Below are 22168 nucleotides of genomic sequence, written 5' to 3'. Positions count from 1 at the left end.
AATTTTTAAAAATATGTTCTCAAAATCACATAATGACTGCAAGGATAGTTTGAAATTCACAACCCCCAGATTCCTGGATGTCCTATATGTGGCAGTGTAGAAAGAACAGACTCCTAGTCCGCAACCCTCATTTGCCAGCACCCAGCCCCCAGCCTGCCTCTTCTGGTTCCAGCCCCCACCAGAGAGGCCTCTCAAGCATGAAATGGACCCTGGAGTCCTCCTGTCCAGGCTCTGTCCTCAGACTGGGCACATAGTGCCCCTCAGCTATTCCTCCAGTCTAGGAATGCCCATACCAGTTGCCTGGTCTGCTCTTAGGAGGATAGACCCAAAGAAGACACTCAGGAAATTCCTGGAAATGGGTTGAGGGCATTTGGACTGGGAACTTTGGAACCTGAGGCTACTAGATATTTTCAGTCATGTACAGTCAGAAAAACAGAAATTTTATCAGTTATATTAATAAAAAGAATGCAATATAAGCAATTAGTTAAGCAAGTATTGAAGAATTAGAAAGACAAAAAAGAATACACATGGTTCGCTTTTCTAAGTATAGTGTTGCTAATCCTAGCTATCAACGGAAAATTTAAAATGGTTTCCCAAAATTCTAAACTTTGCTGCAAAAGAAGAGCACAAGAAAGAGGGATGCTGCAGCCAGCTGGTTCTCAAAGAACATGCCAAGCTTCATGTGCCTTCAATGTGCTTGGCTAATACACAGTAATTTAAAGTCTTTCTCTCAGCTCACCATACTACACTGTGGCTGGCAGTTTCCTCCCGCCTACATTGCTATATTTTCATTATAACCGAAGGCTTCTGTGAAAATGTTGAGGGAAGCGAGGTGAGATAGGAGACTGTGAGCGCTACCAGGGATGCCACCCCCATCCTCACCCATCCTATTTAAAAATTGCCCAAATGACTGCATTATTCTTTGTCTGCAAGGAGACCTTCTGTACCAATACATCATACAAACATAGACAAACAGATAGCAGGTGCTTTCTTTTTATTTATTTTTTTATTTTTTTTAAATTAGTTGTTTTTTTTTAATTTTCAAAGAAGCTTTAAATTATATAAATGTTACACAAAAGCATAGTGGATTCCCATATACTCCACCTCTTATCCCTTCCATGCTTTCCCATATTAACAACATCTTTTACTAATGTGGTACATTGTTACAATTGATGAACACATTACATATTGAAGCATTGCTACTAACTCTGGGCTATAGTTTACATTATAGTTTGCACCCTATTTTGTCATACCCCATAAAATTGTGCAGGACAGATGCATAGTTAAAGATAATGTCATTAAATCCTCAGCACAAAAATGAAAATCAGTTCTTTATTTCATAATAAAATAAGCTCTTATATGACTGGATGGTGACTCAGCAAATTCAAATATTAGGTGCAGATTTAGAAAAATTTTTTAGGATTTGGTTTTTGGCTAAGTAATCTGAAGTGCCTACCATAGCTACTGATTAAGAAACAAATTGAGGAAATACAAAAATATTGCTAAAAGTCTATCATTATATTATTATTTAGTAATAATTAGGAGCAATAATAATTTAATAAATATAATAAACATATTTCCATAACTATGAGAAGTTGCAGGAACTTTATGTTAAGAATTAGATAACCTTCAAATATGTTTAAGTGACCTTTATAAGGGATAATCTAGCTCTGGAACTCCTACACAGGTTCAGTAGAAATTAATCAATTTGTCCATAAAATTGGAACAAATACTCTTTCTGGGGAGAAAAATATTAGCTTAATTTTAATTCTATAAAATTACTAGTTTTGTTGGTTTCTTACACTTTTCAAAGTGATCTTGGTCAAATCACTTAACTCTGAGTTCATTCATAAACGTAAAGTTTAACAATATTACCTACTCCTCCAAGCACTTTTGAGATTCAGCAATAACTGTGAGCACTTCAAGAACAGGGACCAGGATATATGAGTGCTTTAAACCCTTGGCTCATTTCTTTAGTTCTTTTCTTTAGAGTGCAGAGCTCTTAAACATTTTGATAAGTTGGCACATCACCTTATCAGCTCACTGCCCCTATAATCCCACTCAAGGAAAAACTCAAGATGAAAATGAGATGCCTCCTGTAGAGAAACCTCCACAACAGAATACAAATACTTTCCATCACTCCAACACTATCAGATTTCCTTTTATTCACATATAAACTTTACTAAAAACATATATTAAATTCAAGTGAGCTGTTAAACTGCATTTCTAAATTTGGCACAATAGCATACACAGTTCCTTGGTGACTGCTAATATAGAGAGTGGATAGTGTTGTTTCAGGCACTTAGTGACAGGGTGAAAGGAATTCACACTGCTTCAGAAGAGACTGCAAAGAGATAGAAGGAACTTCCTGGCATATAGAATAGGAGATGTATTATTTTTCATTTGAAAAGAATTAAAAGATGAAATGAATCAAATAAATGGAGCTTAATTATAGAGAAAAGGAGAGCAGCGTTGACCTTCCAAGTTCTCCTCTAATCCTAGTACTCAATTCCTGAAAGCATTCTTGGGCCAGTAAATGCTCCTGAGTTCCTGCTGAATATTGAACACCCACTAAAGCTACCTATGCCTCCCTGCTATAATCAAGAGCAGCATCTTGTAATTTTTATGCTGTCTTCTCTTTCATTCCGAAGAACCAAATTGGTTTCCATTCCTTCATCTTCTGATACAGGTTGAGTCAAGAGTGTCCCAAGAAAGACTTTTTTTAAGTCACCTCTTTCCACTCAATCTTTACTAGGGAAGCAGGATGCCACATATTTTTTTCTCAGCTTCTTCATAGCTGTCTTCATATCAGCATTTCTGAGTGTGTAGATGAGGGGGTTCAACATAGGTGTGATCAGTGTGTAAAAGACAGAAAACACTTTATCAACAGAGAAGCTGCAGAAAGGCCTCAGGTAGATGAATATACATGGAACAAAGATCAGGCTGACCACTGTTAGGTGAGAAGCACAGGTAGAGAGTGCCTTGCTCTGGCCCTGGTGGAAGCGAGTCCTCAGGGTGATCAGGATGACAGCATAAGAGAATAGCAAAACCAAGAAGCAGAAGAGAGACAGCAGACCACTATTCGAGACCATCAGTACCTCCACCACATAAGTGTCTGTGCAGGCCAGCTTGATGATCTGTGGGACATCACAGTAGAAGTTGTCCAGTTCATGGGGGCCACAGAAAGGCAGCTGGATGACCAGCATGATCTGTGTGATAGAGTGGATGAAGCCCCCACCCCAGCAAGCAGAAATCAACTGAAGGCACACCTGGCGGTTCATGACTGTCAGGTAGTGCAAAGGATTACATATGGCAACATACCTATCATAGGCCATGACCGTCAGCAGAAACATCTCACTGGCTCCTAGAAAGTGGAGAAAGAAGATCTGGCCTAAGCATCCCAAAAAAGAAATGGTCTTGCCCTGCTGTAGGAAATCCCCTAACATCTTGGGAACAGTAACACAGCTCAGACATAGATCAATGAAAGAGAGATAGCCTAGAAAATAGTACATGGGAGATTGGATCAGGTGAGCATCAACCCACACAGTCATCCCTATCAAGAGATTCCCCAGGACAATAGCCATGTAAAACACCAAAAATAGTAAGAAGAGAAAGAGCTGCAGCTCCCAGGAGGATGACAGACCCTTAAGAACAAATTCCATCACCTTAGAATCATTTTCTTTTTTCATCAAGCCAAGAATACCAAGTGACCTAGAGAAAGAAGAATTAAATTAGGACAAGAGAGATTTAAGTTATACAATAGGCAAAAAAAAAATTAATTATCAGGATTAAGTGTCTGTCCATTTATAGAATCATAATCTTAAATGGAAAAGAATTTAAGCAAGTTATGTGAGGTAGGGAAAATACATCTCTGTACAGATAGAACAAGGGACATTTTTTATCTCTTCCAACATTTTTATTCATGTGATGTCCTTAAATTGCATATAGCATTGGGAATGGAGGCAGGGGTCTCTACATGAAAGCATGAGAATTATTCCATTTTTAATATAGACAGAATAATAATACCATTTAATAGAATATCCTTCTGTATTAGTGGATCTAGATCTAATGACCAGCTCTGCCATTCACCAATGGCATGACCTCAGGTAGAGTATGAAATCTCTCTGAATTTTATTCCAAGTTTAATCAATCTAATGGAGGGATAATATCTTACAAGGTTGTCTTGAAAATCAAATATAACGTGTCTATAAGCACCACAAAAATGAGTAAGGCCCTCAAGGTAATAAAATACTTCTTATTCATCTTTATACCCACAGCATAGTGCTTACTACATACAAGGTGCTCAATAATTTATCAAATTGAATGAAGGATGATTTGTACACTATGAAATATGTTGTACAATGGTTAGAAGTTACTATAAATGTGTATGCTAAGAAACTCAAACCATTTAGGAAGGACTGAAAGCAAGCGATGTTCTTTGTATTTTTTCTTATTATCCCAGGTTACAGAAGTTGGCAACTTTGTAGTAATTGGGCAAAAAGACATGAAATCTTTACCTTTAAAGTTTTGGGAAGCATCAGAACCAGGATGAGTAGGACAGTGACTGGAACACACTAATTAACAAAAGAAGAGACAATGTGGAATGGCCAATATCTTTGAGGTGTGTACCAGTGCAATCCGCCATGACACATTGTATAGAAAAAGATAAGAGAATTCAGAATTATACTACTTCTGAACATTGATACATTTCTTCCATTGAAGTGATTAAGGATTATCTTTGTCTAGAGTAGAGTATTTGCAGTCCAGAGCAGGCTCTAGGCAAAAGATGAAGTGACACAAAATTTGTCTTTTCTGTCCCTTGACCCTCTCAAGTCATTCAGGGAAAGTTATCTGACAAATTCAATCATAGGTGAATGTGTCAGGGATTTACATAGAGAATGCAGAAAAGAAACAGAATGTCAAAAAGAAAAGCCAACTCCAAGAAATATCTGTATTTGAAGATAAGCAAATGAGAGAGATGTTTAGGGTACAAGGGAATTTTAAATCCCTTTGTCACACCACATATATCACCACCATCTTCCCCTACTAAGTACACTATTACATCTAATTCAATAATCTCATAATTAGGGAAACGGACTTGGCCCAGTGGTTAGGGCATCCGTCTACCACATGGTTCAAACCCTGGGCCTCCTTGACCCGTGTGGAGCTGGCCCATGCGCAGTGCAGATGCGCGCAAGGAGTGCCCTGCCAGGCAGGGGTGTCCCCCGCGTAGGGGAGCCCCACGCGCAAGGAGTGTGCCCCCGTAAGGAGAGCCGCCCAGCGTGAAAGAAAGTGCAGCCTGCCCAGGAATGGCACCGCCCACACTTCCCGTGCCGCTGACGACAACAGAAGCGGACAAAGAAAGAAGAGCTGACGACAACAGAAGCAGACAAAGAAACAAGACGCAGCAAATAGACACAGAGAACAGACAACCGGGGGGAAGTGGGGAAATTAAATAAATAAATATATAAATCTTAAAAAAAAAATTTGGAATCTTTAAAAAAAAATAATAATCTCATAATTAATTGGAGGAAGCACCTCACTCACTTTTTAGAACCAATTAGAAAATAAAAGAAAGCAAAATAACTTAGAATGGGAAACGATTTGTTCTCATATGTGTATCTTTATTTAAACTATGTTGTATTGGCAATTTTCCAATCTTTCTTAGATATTCCAAGGATCATCAATTTCCTTGTGAAGATGGCATTTTGGTGTTCTTCCTAGTCATGTAAATTGTCAAATTAAAACATCAACTCTCATTAAAATTCTAGGTATAATTTTTTTTTCACTGATGGAAGCAGTTTTATTAAGGAAGGAATTAAAAAGGCAGGCTATGCAGTGGTTTCTTAATTTGAAACCGTAGAAGTCAAAGCTCTTCCCCCTCAAACTTCAGCTCAGAAAGCAGAGCTAATTACCCTTATCTGAAGTTTAAAACTAGCAACTGGGAAATGGGCTAATATTTACACAGACTCTAAATACGTTTTCCTTGTCCTTCATGCTCACTCTTCTGTGTGGTGAAAATGAGGCTTGCTTACTAACTTAACAGTGGGTCACCTATTAAGCATAGAAAAGAAATCCTAGATTTACTAGAAACCGTACTGTTACCTCAAGAAATAGCAGTTATGCATTGTCCAGGACATCAGAAAACAGACACTGCTATAGCAAAGGGAAATGCTCGAGCTGATGCAGCTGCTAAAGCAGCAGCACAAACCCAAGTCTCCCTCCTACCCCTTATCCCAACACCTATTCCAGTACTTGAAGTTCCACAGTATGCTCAGAATGAACAAACCAGGACAACTAGCCTGGGGTTCACCCTGGAGGCTGATGGTTAGCTTGTTAAAAATACTCAGGTCTACCTACCAGGAACAGTGCAATGGAAAGTCTTTCATGTATTTACCAAGCCATTCACCTGGGGAGGGATGCCCTAACTAGCTTAGCCAAATGGGTTTTGAAGGACAGGGCCTAGTGAAAACATTCAAAGAAGTTTTCTAGGTGTAATTTTAAGCATTATCTTGGAAAACCGAGAGGACTCTGAGAAAGAACAACCAAAATTATAAAAAGATTGAAAAGAGGTTTCTGAAAAACAGAATATAAAGCACTGTAGTCATTTAATGTTAGAATATGTCCTAGAAACTATATTACTACTTCTCAACAAAAAGACAGAATGCAAAGGGTGGTCACCATATTGGTACTTGTTATGTACTTAGGACAGATATGGAAAAAGACAAACTTGTATTAAAGCAGACAGGATTAACAATAAGAAAATTAAAACAAGAAGGGTAGATTAAATAAGAATGTGTAAAATATATTACAACACAAATTATTATAAAACAAAGTATTTTTAAGTTCTAATCTATGACTTACCTATTTACCTATTTAAAGTAATATTTAATACTAGAGAATTTCTATACAATAAATATTTTGAATAGTTCCTAGGATATTACTGTAATAAGATTTTGACTAATATCAAAATCTATATGTTTTTCTAAGATAAAAATAGCTAACAATATTTCTTTTTTATTTCAGTCATAATCAAGATAGGGCCTGAATTCTGGTTATTTTTGGATTTTCTTACTAACTCAAGGAATTTTCTGCCTTCAGATAATATGGAAACATAAGGTCAACCAATGTGGTAAGTTAAATTTCTGTGTTAATAAAATTGCCATATTTGGTGGAGACTTGTTCTAGTTTCTATTTTTCTGAGGTCTCTGATCACAGCAAGAAACTCTGCCTATGACTATTACATGAATAATCAAAAAAGCACTATTTCCGTCAGCATGAAAAAGTGTACATCACCCAAAACTACTTTTCAGCACAATATAGTTTGTTATAGCAAACCCCTCCAGGAGCCAGGCTGCATGATCACATTGCTAGAAGTTGGATCAGGTCTTATCAAGCATTTCATGCTTTAAGCCTAATCATAACCTAGAGAATTTGTAAAAGTTAACGGAAATATTTTTTAAGTTAGCAAAATAAGTCAAAGTTGTTAAGAATACTTCTGAGAAGTGAACGTCTTTAGGGAAGGGCCCCATGTGGTGCAAAGGGAGAGAAGACAAAGTCCAAGCTCTTTAAATAATCAAGGGCTACTTATGAAGAGCCAAAGAGCTATTCTCTAGTTTTTCTAAGCAGGGAACAAGGGGGGTTTATAAGGAAAATACTGCTAAAGGTAATAAAATTTTCCCCATGGGAGTTGATATAGTTCTTTTTTAATAAGAGAAAGTATCCTATTTTGGTATTTTGCCTGTTTATTTTTGTCTGTGTTAAACTAACTAAAAGCATTCTCTCTTAGAGGAAGAAACTGGACCATAATGAGGATGGAAAACAATGTGCTAGTTGGAAGCTTAATGCCATGCAAACTTCTTCCAGGAATATCTAATGCATTTTCTATTTTCTCTATGGGCAACATTAGTCAGAAGTTGTACCTGTGATGGTATTTTCTACTGAAAAGGGCATAATCTTTCTGCTCTAAATAACTTGGTCTTTTTTGATATATTACATTTTCTGTGAAACTTAAAGGAAGTGAAGAGAATTTGTCAAAAAAACTAAAATAGGGAAGTGGCTGTGTCTCAATCAGTTGGGTTCCTGTCTACCATATAGGAGACCCTGGGTTCACATCCCGGGACCTCCTTGCGAAGGCAGGCTCTCCCGCACACCGCAGAGAGTCACCAGCCTGCAGGCACTGTGGAGAGTTGACTCAGCAAGGTGACACACAAAAAGGGAAACCAGCAAAAATGCATAAGAACGTGCAGCAAATGGACACAGAGACCAGACAGCAAGCAAGCTACAAGGGGAGGGGGGTAAATAAATAAATAACACAACTGAAATAATTAAAGAAATAGAAATAACATCTAAATCCTCAGGATTGGGGAATGAACTATGGACTACAGTAGACTTATTGGTATTCTACTATAGACTTATTGTGAGTCTAGCAATGGAAGAAATTAAATCATTGATGTGGAGGTTGTGGCCACTGGAGGTTCTAAGGGCAGGGAGGGGGGAAATACAGGAGTAATATGGGGACATTTTTGGGACTTGGGAGTTGTCCTAAAATGTTACTGCAATGACAGAAACAGGCCATTATAAATCTTATCATAACCTACAGAATTGTGTGGAATAGAGTGTAAATTACAGTGACAACTTTAATCCACGCTTAGTGACAATGCTCCAAAATGTGTTCATCAATTACAATGAATGTACCTCACTAATGAAGGATGTTGTTAATGTGGGGAAATGTGGGAGGTGTGGGGAGCAGGAATCCTCTATATTTTTTAAGTAACTTTTGTATAATCTAAGTATCTTTTTAAAAAATTTTTAAATAAAATTTTTTTAAAAGAAGAAAAAAAATAAAGAAAAGAAATAACATCTAGGAGGGACTATAGTAGAATTAGGAGATCTTAAGAAGAAAATATTTCCATGAATCCAGTGGCTTGAGTTATATAAAGTTTATCATATCCAAACCTTGCAACCATATTTCAAGATACCACCAGGCTTAGAATTCCCTGATGCTATGGGAATGTATTGCATTGTGAAAGCTACTAACCATATAAATGTAAAATAACAAAATTTAAATGATTTCTTAAATTTAAACCTGATAAATATCAGAGCATATAGAGAAAAGAAGTAAGGACAACAGGAGGAATAAAAATGGTATCAGAGATGGAGAGAAGAGCAAAGGAGGGTGAATGGTGCTTTGAATAAATGTCTCAGAAACTTACATCATTGCATGCCAGAAGCTGTGGGGTTTCCAGGAAGGAATATGTTACCCTGACACTCATCCCACTAGCCACCTCTTCTCAGTCTCAGGTCAGCAAATTGAGCAATCTTCAGACCATCACAATGGCCCAGTCTGTGCCCTGTTGCTTCCTTATAAGTCAGGTTCTATAATAATTGAAACTGGTTATGTTGGTTGTTAAGCACTCCTGCTCCCAGGGCTGTGACTGTACCCAAGGCTTTTATGGTCCTCATACCACTGCTCAGCCTAATGAGCCCAGGGATTCCCTAGACTGCTATTGTCTGAATTGTTTGAATGTCAGTTCTGGCTAGAAAGCTGACCCTGGGTCCTGCAGGCTCTGAAACTGTAACACCTGAGTATATAACACAACCTACCCATTTCACTTACTTTGGATTGATTAATGAAGCACTACGTATGCCATCACTTTCCCAAACCTTAGTCTGTACTTGAGTAAAAAGATTCTTGCTGGTTCCCATCTCAACCATGCTCCCAGGAGTGGGCTAGACTGCAGATTAAATGCCAAGTTGTCCCGGAAACACTTCCTTAAAGGTGCTCCAGAGCCTTTGTACAACATTTGAGTGTCTCTTGACAGTATCTCAAACAGCTTATCTAACAGGATCTTATCCAGAAAATGCAGCTGTTATCACTAGTCATCAAGTACAGTTTAGAAATTGTTACTGTTGATGTACACTTTTTTAAGTGTTAAAAAGTGTAAGTCTCACACAAATAGGTGATGAGCTCATGCCAAAAAAAGTATTTAATTAATTAAAGAGGGACAGAAGGATGATAAAACCAGTTCAAAAGAGAATATGAGAGTTTATAAAATCAGGGAATAAAAAAGAATCCTGAATAAGATTTATAAGTTAGAAGTGAACTAGTTTAATGTTCTAAAAAGGAGTATATCTTGAACCTTTGGGAGTATCTTTTCTACTACATTAAAAAGAAAACCAACAGGGGGGTGGGGGGTATATGGGGACCTCATTTTTTTAATGTAATTTTAAAAATTAAAGAAAAATTTTTTTAAAAATTTAAAAATTAAAAAAAAAAGAAAACCAACACAAGTTGGCAGTTTGCTATACTATCTAAGCTCTCATCAGTAGTAAATACCAAATTTTTAAAAATCACATTCCCCTGGAGAGTAAGAAGACCTTTAGGTGAGCTTGTTAAACAATGTTTTTGTTGGTTTTTTTTTTTAATTATTATGGTTTTATTATTTTTATTCATTTATTTTAGCGGCTTTTTGGGGGGGGAGGTTTTTGATTACAGAAGGGTAACAACTGTGGCTGAGGAGGATCATTGGTGCAGGGTATTGATGATGGGGGGCTGTATGGGGAGGGGTGCACATGCCCCTATGGAATATGAATATATTCAAGAGGTCATGGGGTAATGTCTTGGTGGGTGGAGACGCACACAATAACTGGGAATCCCATCCTGGGAATTCCTTCTACATTCTCTAATAGAGCAGCAAGAATCCCTAGAGTACATGAGCAGTGCCTAGAGAAGGAGAACAGAATACTACACCAGGCCCTTGACATGGATGGTTGTACTTATGAACTTTGTTCTTCTGAAATTGAAACTTAGCTTAGTATTATATATTGCCAAAGAGTTACCTCCTGAAAGTCTCCTTGTTGCTAAAACGTGACCTCTCTCTAGTCCAAATTCAGCATATAAACTCACTACCTTCCCCCCAGGGTGGGACATGACTCCCGGTGATGAGCCTCCCTGGCACCAAGGGATTATTACCAAGCACCAACTAGCAATGTATCTAGAAAAAGACCTTGATTAAAAGGGGGAAACATTAAAAACAAATGACTTTTTATGGCTAAGATATTTTAAAGTGAGTCAGGTGGTCATTCCAGAGGTTATGCTTATGCACATCTCAGGAGGATCTCTTTGACTGCCACAGTAAACAATACCTCAATCAGGGGTGCTTCTGAGGACTCTAAAGACATCTAGACACAATAAGCAGAGCAGACAATCTCAGGAATTTGGCACCCTGTAAATGGGCCTTACATTGGAATATATGTTCTCCAATGTAACAGAATTGGAATCCTTTATAATTTCCTTATACATGACTCTTCTGCCATTTTTATTTGACCCTATAATTAGCACTATACTCATTAAATATATGTACCAGAGACTTAAATCTTTGGTCTGTTCATATGCTGGTTGAGCCCTGAATCTTAACAGAGTTGCAGCCAACACTTACTCTCCAGTTCATCAGATCCACCAAGGACAACTAACAAAAGGGCATCCCAATGTCCATCCCAAAAAGCAAAGAGTATTTATAACTGCAAGCAAGACAATTCCATCCACCTGCCCCACAGGATATAAGCCCCATCTCAATCAGAAGCGGTATGGGCATCACAATACCAAAATCCTCAAGATTGAGGAATGAACTAACTTAAGGGGTGAATGCAGCTATGGACTAAAGTAGACTTATTTGGCTCCTCAGGAAACGGAGGTTGGCTATCACTGAGGGCACCAAGGTGGAAGGGAAAATGGACGTTAAATGTGTGGAACCAAAGTAAATGGGGGGTAAGAGAGGAGTTTCTTGAGAGTACACAAAGATGGATATAAAACATGTAATATTACACCATAACATATAGGAGATGACAGACTGATAATGTAAACCATAATGTAAAACATAGGATAACTAAAAATGTAAAGAACTGTGTATCCTAAAGTATGCACCATAATGTAAGCACAGATGTCACCTTGTTAGAAAGCTAATGTCTCAGACTCTGTACATCACTTCAGACTCTGTACATCACTTTAAGTAAATATGATATGAATAGGGCGTAAGAGTATTACTGTGGAAGGGAAAAGGTTTTCTGGTGGATGTGTGGGAGTGCTGTATATTATATATATACATTGCTGTGGTCTAGGACTCCTGTGAAGAAAAGCTGAATAATTAGGGGGGGGGGGGGGAAAAAGAAAAAAATAGGATGTGGAATTTTTTCAAGTCAACATTCTTTATCTAAGTTCTTTATCTAACTTTATCCAAGTTCTTTATCTATCCTTTAAACTCATCGCTATATGCCATTCCCTAGTAAGGGACCATGAAATTATATTGGGCTTCAAATTTCGGGGAGTTCTGGATCACAGAGTGTTTCAACAATGGCAATGGAGGGATACTGGTATGGGATACCAATGACAGGTGATATATGACTGACAGGGAGCTGTACAGAACATATGTCCAGGGTGCATGGTAATGTTTGGATATACTCATAGTGGCAACAATTAAAAACCACAGTAGGGGGGGTACTGGGTTCCTGGCCAGTGGTGCTCTGTCGTGGTCCCTAGGGGAGCAGCGACAGTCTCCCAGGTACAGTGGTGGGGACCGGGAGGGAGTGAGGGTTCAACAGTGAGCCCCAGATGCTAATGACTATGCTTGTGAGCTGATAAACCCAAAATAAGAACAAAGCCTAGAGCAACTTTGTGCCTGGGAATTTCCTTCTGTCAGCCTTCATGTTACTCAAATGTGGCCAGTCTCGAAGCCAAACTCAGCATGTAAATGCAATGCCTTCCCCCCAGCGTGGGACATGACACCCGGGGATGAGCCTCCCTGGCAACGAGGGACCACTATCAACTACCAACTGATGATGCAACTGGAAAATGACCTTATACGGAAGGTTCAATGTGGATCAGCAGAATATCCATGTCTACATAAAATACCATGACTTTAAAATGCTGTTTGACCTAAAGTAAGGGGGAAATGGAAAGGAGAAATGAGTTTATATGGCTACGAGTTTCTAAAAAAGAGTCTGGAGGCTGGCAGAAGGTTTGCCCTCATGCACAACTGAGCAGAGTCAGAGAGACAGATAAAGCAGATACAACCCCCAGATATTGGTTCCTTTGAGGGCTAAAGAGACCCATGGGAGTTATGGTCATGGCCGATGGGGTTAACTACCAGGGCAGATGGCCCCTCTTTGGAAATGGTGTTTATGTGTGATGAATCTGGACTCAGATGGGATCTCCCTTCATAAGACTTTCATGCTAATGTGCTGGAGGTGCAGTTAATGTTGGGGTTTAAGATATATTTAGGGGATTTGAATCTCTGGACTGACAATGTGATAGCCAGATCCTGAGCCTCAACAGACTCCAGCACCTACAATCTGATTTATTGGACTTACCACACTCAGCTAAGATGGAGTTGAAGAAGGACAACCACCACACCATGGAGCCTAGAGTGATCACAACTGAAAATGGGAGGATTGCATCCAGCATCCAGGTGGAATCTGAGCCTCCTCTTGACATAGAGGTGCAATGGACACAACCAATCCAATGTCCACATAGAAGAGGTGGCATTGGATTGGGAAAAGTGGACATAATGGACAAAGGGTATGGGGAAAGGCAGGAAGAGATGAGAGGTGGAGGCGTCTTCGGGACATGGAGCTGCCCTGGATGGTGCTTCAGAGGTAATCACCGGACATTGTAAATCCTCACAGGGCCCACTTGATGGAATAGAGGAGAGTATGGGCCATGATGTGAACCAATGTATATGAGGTGCAGAGGTGCCCAAAGATGTACTTACCAAATCCAATGGATGTGTCATGATGATGGGAACGAGTGTTGTTGGGGGGGGGGAGAGGGGGGGTGGGGGGGTGGGGTTGAATGGGACCTCACATATATATTTTTAATGTAATATTATTACAAAGTCAATAAAAAATAAAAAAATTTTAAAAAAAATAAATAAATAAATAAAGTAGACTTATTATTATTCTAGTAATGGAAGAACTTTTAACATTGATATTAAAGGCAGTGGTCACCAGAGGTTCTGAGGGGAAGGAGAGGAAAGAATAAGTGTGATGTGGGGTATTTTGGGGACATTGGAATTGTTTTGCATGACATAGCAATAAAGGATTCAAGCCATTATACATTTTTTCAAAACTGATAAAATTCTGCAGTGCAGAGGGGATTGTGGGAAGATGGCAACAGACTAATAGGCAGAGCTGAATGCTCTTACAAAAGCAATGGAGAAAGAGCCAAAAGTTGTCTGAGGAAACTGCTTTGGGGGTGAGCATACCAGGACAGTGCTACATGACTGCCAGGAGGGTGAGGTACAGAAAGACTAAGAAGCCAAAACAACAAACAAGAGTTACCAAGCCCCTGTGTCTGCTGGGAAGAGCTCCTTTCCCCCACTCCCAAGATATTAAGCTTGGGTAGAATACCTGGCTCACTGCAGCCAACTGTGGGGAACAGACATCTTCCTCCCTGACAGCTATTTCAAGCAAAAAGGGAGGGGACATCGGGGTGCTTTTCTTCAGTGAATTTAGCCAACAGAAATCACTTTGAATGTCCAATGTGGAGATTCAACACAGGAACATAGGAAAGCTGAGACTGAAACACCTCAATGGAAAGGTGTGCTGACTAGTGCCACAGCTGGCTGGTCTGGAAGTTACATGGACAAAGCTCTCTGTATTCAACTCCTGGAAGAAAATCTGTGCCCCACTAGTCCTGGTTCAATTTTGAAAACTTAAGCTGGCAATTTTAAAGACTGAGAATAAGTTGAACCAAATATTAAAGAAGAGCAGTGAAAAAAAAAAAAAAGCAAACAATAAACAAGAGAGAAATTAGCCATCAGAGTAAATTCACTAACATATTCAGCTGCCTAGACATCAGCAAAAAATTACAAGCCATACAAGGAAACAGGAAGAGATGGCCCAGCCAAAAGACAATCTAAATATCCTGAAGAGATACAGTATTTAAGACAATTAATCAGTGATAATCACACAACTCTCCTAAACCATTTCAAATTATGGGAATGAAAGACCCAATGGAAAAGATTAAAAATACATTAGAGGCATATAAGAGCAAATTTGAATTGCTTGAAGACAGAATTAGTGATTTTGAAGACAGAACATCTGAACTGGAAAAGGCGGGAGAACACAAAGAGAAGAGAAAGGAAAAAATGGAACAGAGTCTCAGAGAATTGAATAAAAATGAGAAATGCACAAGCATTCACATAATTGGTGTCCCAGAAGGAGAAGAAATAGAAAAGGGGAAGAAAGAATATTTGCAGAAATAATGACTGAAAACTTCCCAACTCTTATGAGGGACATAAATATCAATATCCAAGTAGAGCAACACACCCCAAACAGAATAAGTCTGAACAAACCTATCCCAAGACACTTACAATTCAGAATGACAACTCTCAGAGAGAAAGAGAGGATTCTGAAAACAGCAAGAGAAATGCAAAGCATCACATACAGGGGAACCTCAGTAAGATTAATTGCCGACCCCTCCTCAGAAACCATGGAGGAGAGAAGAAAGTAGTGTGATGTATTTAAGGAACTGAAAGAGAAAAACTGCCAACCCAGAATGCTGTATCTGGCAAAGCTGTCCTTCAAAAATGAGAGTGATTTCAAAGTCTTCACAGATGAACAAAAATTGATAGAATATGATACTAAAAGACCAGATTTGCAAGAGATACTAAAGGAAGTGCTGCAGGCTGAAAACAATAAAGAAGGGTGAGAGATTTGGAGAAGAGTTTAGAAATTAAGATTATTAGCAAGGGTAAACTAAAGGATAAGACAGACAATAGAACAATATGACAACAGAGCACTGAAGGACAAAATGGATGAAGTAAGTAATGCCTCTACAGTAATAACCCTGAATGTTAATGGATTGAGCTCACCAATCAAAAGACATAAAATGATAGAATGGAGACATATATATATATATATATGAGCCATCTATATGTTGTCTACAAGAGATCCACCTCAGTCATAAGGACATAAGGACACAACCAGGTTAAAAGTGAAAAGTCAGAATAGGTATTCCATGCAAATAATAACCCATAATACAAGATAAATGTAAAATAACAACATTATAGTATATGAACAATAATTATTCAGTGTAACTGGTAAATTGTTTCTGCAATCAGTATTCTGTAACTTTTCTCATACAAAATAAGCACTTGCTTTTAATTGAGAAAGGTTAGAAAAGAGATACATTTTTGGATACTTCATTTTTCTTTAACTGTTTCTTATTCATACTCTTTAATTAAAGTAATCTATCTGGATCAATAATGAATTAGCATGACTACTGTTGAACAAGATTTTGAGTTTCTCTGTATCATAAAATTATGAGTTGACAAATTGTTATCTGTTGTAATTCATTCCAATAAGATGTGAAGAATTCCCAAATAGGAATTTGATTATCTAGAAAGAATTATGGCCTAAATGGAAATTAAATAACTAAACCAAAAGTTATTTCATTCTTAGAGATTATGATGTCCAAGAGTTAAGCTGTAGTATAAAATGAGAATTATGTTATAATTAATTTCTATTATACTTGAATTTTTATTTATATTTATAAATGTTTGTTGCTATGCTATTTTTTATAATTGATTATATTAAACCTAACCTGGCCTTGCACTCTCTTTTAAAATTTGTAATTTCTTTCAATCTATTTTTCTATTTATTTTGCAATTTTACAATAAAGGTCTTTTTAACAGCTGAAAAAAAAGCCATTGTTTTTACACTTTAGATAGATCATATGATATGTGAATATATCTCAATAAAACTGCTTAATAAACAAATAAATAATTGTGCAAAAATAGCAAGAAATAGCAGCTATGTACAGCAGGAGAAGGAGAGAGACTGAGAGGTGAGGAATTTCCTTGTTTGTTTTTTGTTTATTATTATTGTTGAAATAATGAAAATGTTTTAATAGTGATTGAAGTGATGAATGCACAACTATGTGATTATACCAAATACCACTGATTGTGCACTTTGGATAAATTGTATGCTTTATTAATACATATCTATAAGACTGATTTGTTTTTAAAAAATTGTGCATTGCAAAGTTTAAACCATAATGTAAACTATAGACCATGGTTAGTAGCAATACTTCAACATGTGTTCATCGCGTGTAACAATGTACCACACTAATGAAAGATGTCATTAGTGGGGAAAAGTGGGAAGGATGTGGGTGGAGTATATGGGAATCCCCTATATTTTTGATGCAACATTCATGTAACCAGAACTTCTTTAAAAATAAAATAAAGTAATAAAATAAAGTAAAATAGAACAGACTGAATATTCCAAGGCCAAACAAGAATAAACAATATCTTGCATTAATATAATATGGCAATAATGGATTCACAAACATTTTTAAATCTTATGAATAAATAGATTGAAACAGAACCAACATGATTAAATTTTTAACATATCCCATTGCTTCCTTTCTACAATTCCCATCAGGATGTCTTTTTTTTATGGTGCATGAAATTTTTTTAATATATCAATGTTGCAAGTTACTCTGTTAAGACAAGATAATAGCTACAATAATAATATATCTGCTTTGTTCCATGGTTACACTCTCCCTTATGTCTGTTCATTTTTGAAGTATTTGGAATGATGTCTGCTCTGAGTGCTTCAAACTGAGAGGGGAATTAGATATTTTAGGGCAGAGGAAAGGAATTTTTTTCTTTGCAGTTGAACATATTCCTTGTTTTGGCGATGGAACTTGTCCATTAGCATCATTTTTAGTTGTTCAGGGAAAACCAGAAGAACTGGAGAGTAGGGTTTGGCTGCAACTCTGCTGGGTTTCAGGGCTCAACTGCAATATGAACAATCTAAGGATTTAAATCTTTGAGAAATAAATTTAACAAGTACGTTAGAAATTATAGGTTCAAATAAAAGGAGTAGAAGACTTTTGATTAAGGGAATTATAAATGAGTGTAACTATATTATATTGGGGAAATAAATTTTCATATAGTCCCAGATAGGGCCTGCCAATTAGGTGTTGGTATTTTAGGCTGTGTGGCTTGTCTGTGGTGTCCAGCTCTCCCTAGAGACCTCGGGAGCACTTTTGTTTGTGGCTTTATTCTATGTGGCAGTTTGTAAAATCTTCCTGAGGTCTGCATAAGTGGAATCTCCAGAATGATTTCCCAATTTACTTTGAAATCTTTTAGCCATAAAACTCTGTTCTTTTTAATATTTATGCCTTTTGGACAATTCCTTTTTCTAAATGCATCATTGATTAATGTTTGGTAATAATCCTTGGGTGCCAGGGAGGCTCATCCTCAGAAGTCATGACCCATGTCAGGCGAAGGTAGTGAGTTTATTTGCAGAGTTTGGACTAGTGAGAGAGACCATGTTTGAGTAACAAGAAGGTTTTCAGTAGGTTATTCTTCAGTATTATTTATAATGCTTAGTTCCATTATTACAGGAATAAAGTTCTTAAGTGTAAGAATCAAGGCCAAGGGCTTGGTATATTGGCCTGTTTTCTTTTATTAGGCAAGGCTTATTATCTATTCCAGAGATTTTTACCATCTAACTTGAGAAAGTAGCAGGACTTCCCCAGGATGAAAGTTTAATATTTTGTTAAGTATAGTGTGGACCTCTATCTATCCAGAAAACATACCCATGACAACAAAAAATATATATTCCATAGAAGTATGCTTTAAGTACGTTTCCCCCCATATACCATCCCACTATCAATATACTGTACTAGTAAGGTAACTGTAGTAGTTCAGTATTATTTATGAATTCCAAAAATAGATATTGGATTATGTTTGTAAACTGACCTGTTTGCACATTAGATTGCATTGGATTCAGAGGGTTCACTTGTACTTGATTAAGTAATGATTAAGGCTTTGATTGTGCCATATCAGTAGGACACTGAGTCCCCACCCCCTTGGCAGAGCAGAAGAGTTAGTTGGTGATGTTGGAGTTTTGAGCTGGAGCCTGGGAAGTAAGTATATAGAAGAGAAGAGCAGCTGAACCTGGAGAAAATTGAACCCTGGGGAGAGAGACAGAGCCCATTGCCTGATAGTCTACAACTGGCCTTGTGAAGAGAGCACAGGGCAGCTCAGCCCAGAGAGAAACAAGCCCCTGGAAGAGAGGAACACAGGAAGCCTGAACTCTGTTGACAGACATTGGCAGCCATCTTGCTCCAACACAGAGCAAAAGACTTTGGTGAAGAAAGTAACTTATGCTTTATGGCCTGGTAAATGTAGACTTCTACCCCAAATAAATACCCTTTATAAAAGCCACAGATTTCTGGTACTTTGCATCAGCACCCCTTTGGTTGACTAATACAGTATCTTTGTTATAGCTCCTGACAGAACTCTCATATTTTTATTATTAACTACAATTCTCACCTACCCCAGAGTTTGCTATGTTAAGTAGTCCCTGTTTTACCCTCCAGCTTTATCAGGAGGTCTTCTTGATGAGAAATTAATAGTTATAAGATCTGAAGAGCTACACTTGGATTTCACTTAGGATAAGGACAGAAAACAGAGCATACCAGCAAGCTGGTATCAGACATTTCTCTTTTGCAGGAGTTCTCACAGCAGTCCAGTTGCTAGACTTCTCTCCCACCCCCACCCCCATTTGATATCTCAGAGGAAAGAAGATGGGATATGCGCAGGTAGATGTAAGATCCACCTTAGCATGGAAGATTTGTGACCTACAGGAGCCAGTATCTCTTGTAGCAACTTTAATTTCTAGTAAAGAAGACCTCCTGACATAAAGGGTTTTTTTGTTTTTCTTAAAAGTCAAACTCATTTAAATTATTAGATAATTCAGTTTCTTTCTACTCTAGGAATTCTTTCTCTTACTTTAAATTTACATAAGCACTTACTATCTCTGTAGCCATTAAAATAAAATTATTAATTCATTCATAAATTAAATTCTCCATTAAATTCAAGAGACTTTATAATCCAATTTATTAATTTCTTACATGAGTAAGAAAATTATTCATCTCAGACAAGAAGGATAGAGATTTTTTTCATTTATAGACACAGAAATTTCAACTTTAGTTTATTAATTCAGTCATGATGAACTAGAGCTATGAGCACAGATAATCATGTGAACAACCCCTAGAGGATGAAAAATAAGCAGAAACAAACAGCACAGGAGGCAGTCTCCTGGGAATGAATAATATTCATTTAATATTTAAAATCCCCAGTTCAGATATAAAAAAATATGCAGATGGTTCTGGGCTCTTCTGTCTCCCATTTACTCTGGGAATCAGAGGCGTCCGCCCATCCCTCCCAGCTTAAAGGAAGAATCATAGAGAGACGCTTGCAAGTACCTTCCTCGGCTTCACTTTTGGAAAGTTACAGACTTTCAGATATAAACACTGGGTACACAACCAGGATCCCAGTCTCTAATCAGAGAGGGAGATGCCAGTCAGAGGCTTGCCCTGAAGATAAGATTACTGTAATGTCCTCACACACCCAAGCAGACCAGATCTTCCAGACTTTTGTCCAGAGTATGCCTGGAATAACCAGGCCTTACCAGTCTCTAAGTAGCAATTAGTCGTGACTTACAGATATTTCTATTCCTAAATTGTGAAAGATAAATATGTATGAAACAGATAAATGGCCATCCTTTGACACAGAAAACTCTGAAAATGAGTTTCATCTGTCTTGTCTGATTGTTATAGAACGTCTGGAATCAGGAAAGTCAAGGAGACAAAGAGTCTCAAAAGTATACATTTTTTAATATTTCTTGATCCCAGGGCCACTCTCAGATTCAGTGAATATTTATGAGCCAAGCAGATTTTGACAGTTTCATTAGGTGGATTGATTACACTATTCTTTAATATATCATTCTCATCTTTGAGCCTCTGCCACAATTTTGATGCTATGACTTAATATTACACTATCCAATTTATACCAAAGTTTGTAAATTATTATTGTCAATGGAAAATATTAATTGGGCAATTTCCATATGAAGAATATAAAAGTTAGGAGACACACTTTCTAAATGCATCCAACTAAGGAGGAAAGATGCAAATTTTTTTAAAAATAGAAAGCAATTTTGTAACATGCTAAATGAAAAATAAAGAACAACACTTCCAAAATTGTATTTTATAGATCATCAGTCCTGAGAATTGTTCTGAAAAAAATACATACGAAAATGAAAACAAAGCCTCAGAACTCAAACAAGTTTGGGGATTACATCACTAATTATTCATTTAGAAGATTCACCATTTGTCTTAAGATATAAAAGGCTCTAAGACGTCTTATAGGAAAAAAAAACTAACATTATTCAAACTATTATTTGCCACATGTGTTTTATCACCAAATTATTTTCATTAATGCCTATTATATCTTATGGTTACAGGATTCACAATAACATATTTTTAATTCAAAAATATTTATTAGGCTGCAAATATGTTCCAGGAACTTTGCTCTTTTTTTAAATTTTTTTTTATTAAATTGTCTCTTTTTTTAAGATAAATAAATCACAAAAAAGTTACATTAAAAAATATAAGAGGTTCTAAGTGCCAACATTATTACAGTTTTGAACAGGTTAGAAGTAGAATTATCTTTCATGGAGTACACAATTTAATATGGAGGCAGTACAGAAAATAATGACAGACTGTGATAACAGCTATGAGTGAAAAGAACAGGGTAATGTGATAGAGAGTAAGTGGGAGAGGCCACCTTTAGTTAGCATGATCTCATATCAATTTGAATAGGTAGGCAAAATTCAGACTCCACAGTCTTGTAAGTTATGGTAAGGCATTTTGGCTTTATTCTAAGAAAAGTGGAAAGAATTTGAAAGAAGTTTTGAAAGGGTTACAGAAATGATTTTATAAATATTTTCATAAGATCAAGCTAGAAAGATAAGGTATAAGTGGGAAAGCAGATAACTATGGCTCCCTGCCAAAAAAGATAAAAACCATAGCTTACACTAGGTTATTGGCAGAGGAAATGGACATAAATGGCTAAATTAGATATTTTCAAGAGATGACAGTAGCTTACATTAACATGAAAGCAAACATGGGTTGAATCTTCCTCACACTGCCCATCATCTTTCCAGTTCTCTGCAGCCAGGAAAAGTTCTCCAATTTTAAGGATTCATGTGACCAAACCAGACTTATTAACCCAGGAAAATCTTCCCATTTCAAGGTCCTTAACCTTAGACATATCTGCAAAGTCCCTTTTTCCAATATAAAATAAATGTTCAC

General features: G+C 37.3%; 1 protein-coding gene across 1 annotated transcript; it reads right to left on the bottom strand.

Moving 5' to 3' along the window:
• Window positions 1–2741: 2741 nt before the first annotated feature.
• OR4Q3 (olfactory receptor family 4 subfamily Q member 3) lies at window positions 2742–3704 on the bottom strand. The gene has a single exon (XM_004482719.5). The coding sequence runs from the start codon at window positions 3687–3689 to the stop codon at window positions 2742–2744; it is 948 nt and encodes a 315-aa protein (XP_004482776.2). The 5' UTR covers window positions 3690–3704.
• Between the last annotated feature and the right edge of the window lie 18464 nt (window positions 3705–22168).

This window comes from Dasypus novemcinctus, chromosome 3, assembly GCF_030445035.2.
Source record: "Dasypus novemcinctus isolate mDasNov1 chromosome 3, mDasNov1.1.hap2, whole genome shotgun sequence".
NCBI lineage: Eukaryota > Metazoa > Chordata > Mammalia > Cingulata > Dasypodidae > Dasypus > Dasypus novemcinctus.
This window is presented reverse-complemented; position numbering and strand designations above follow the sequence as displayed.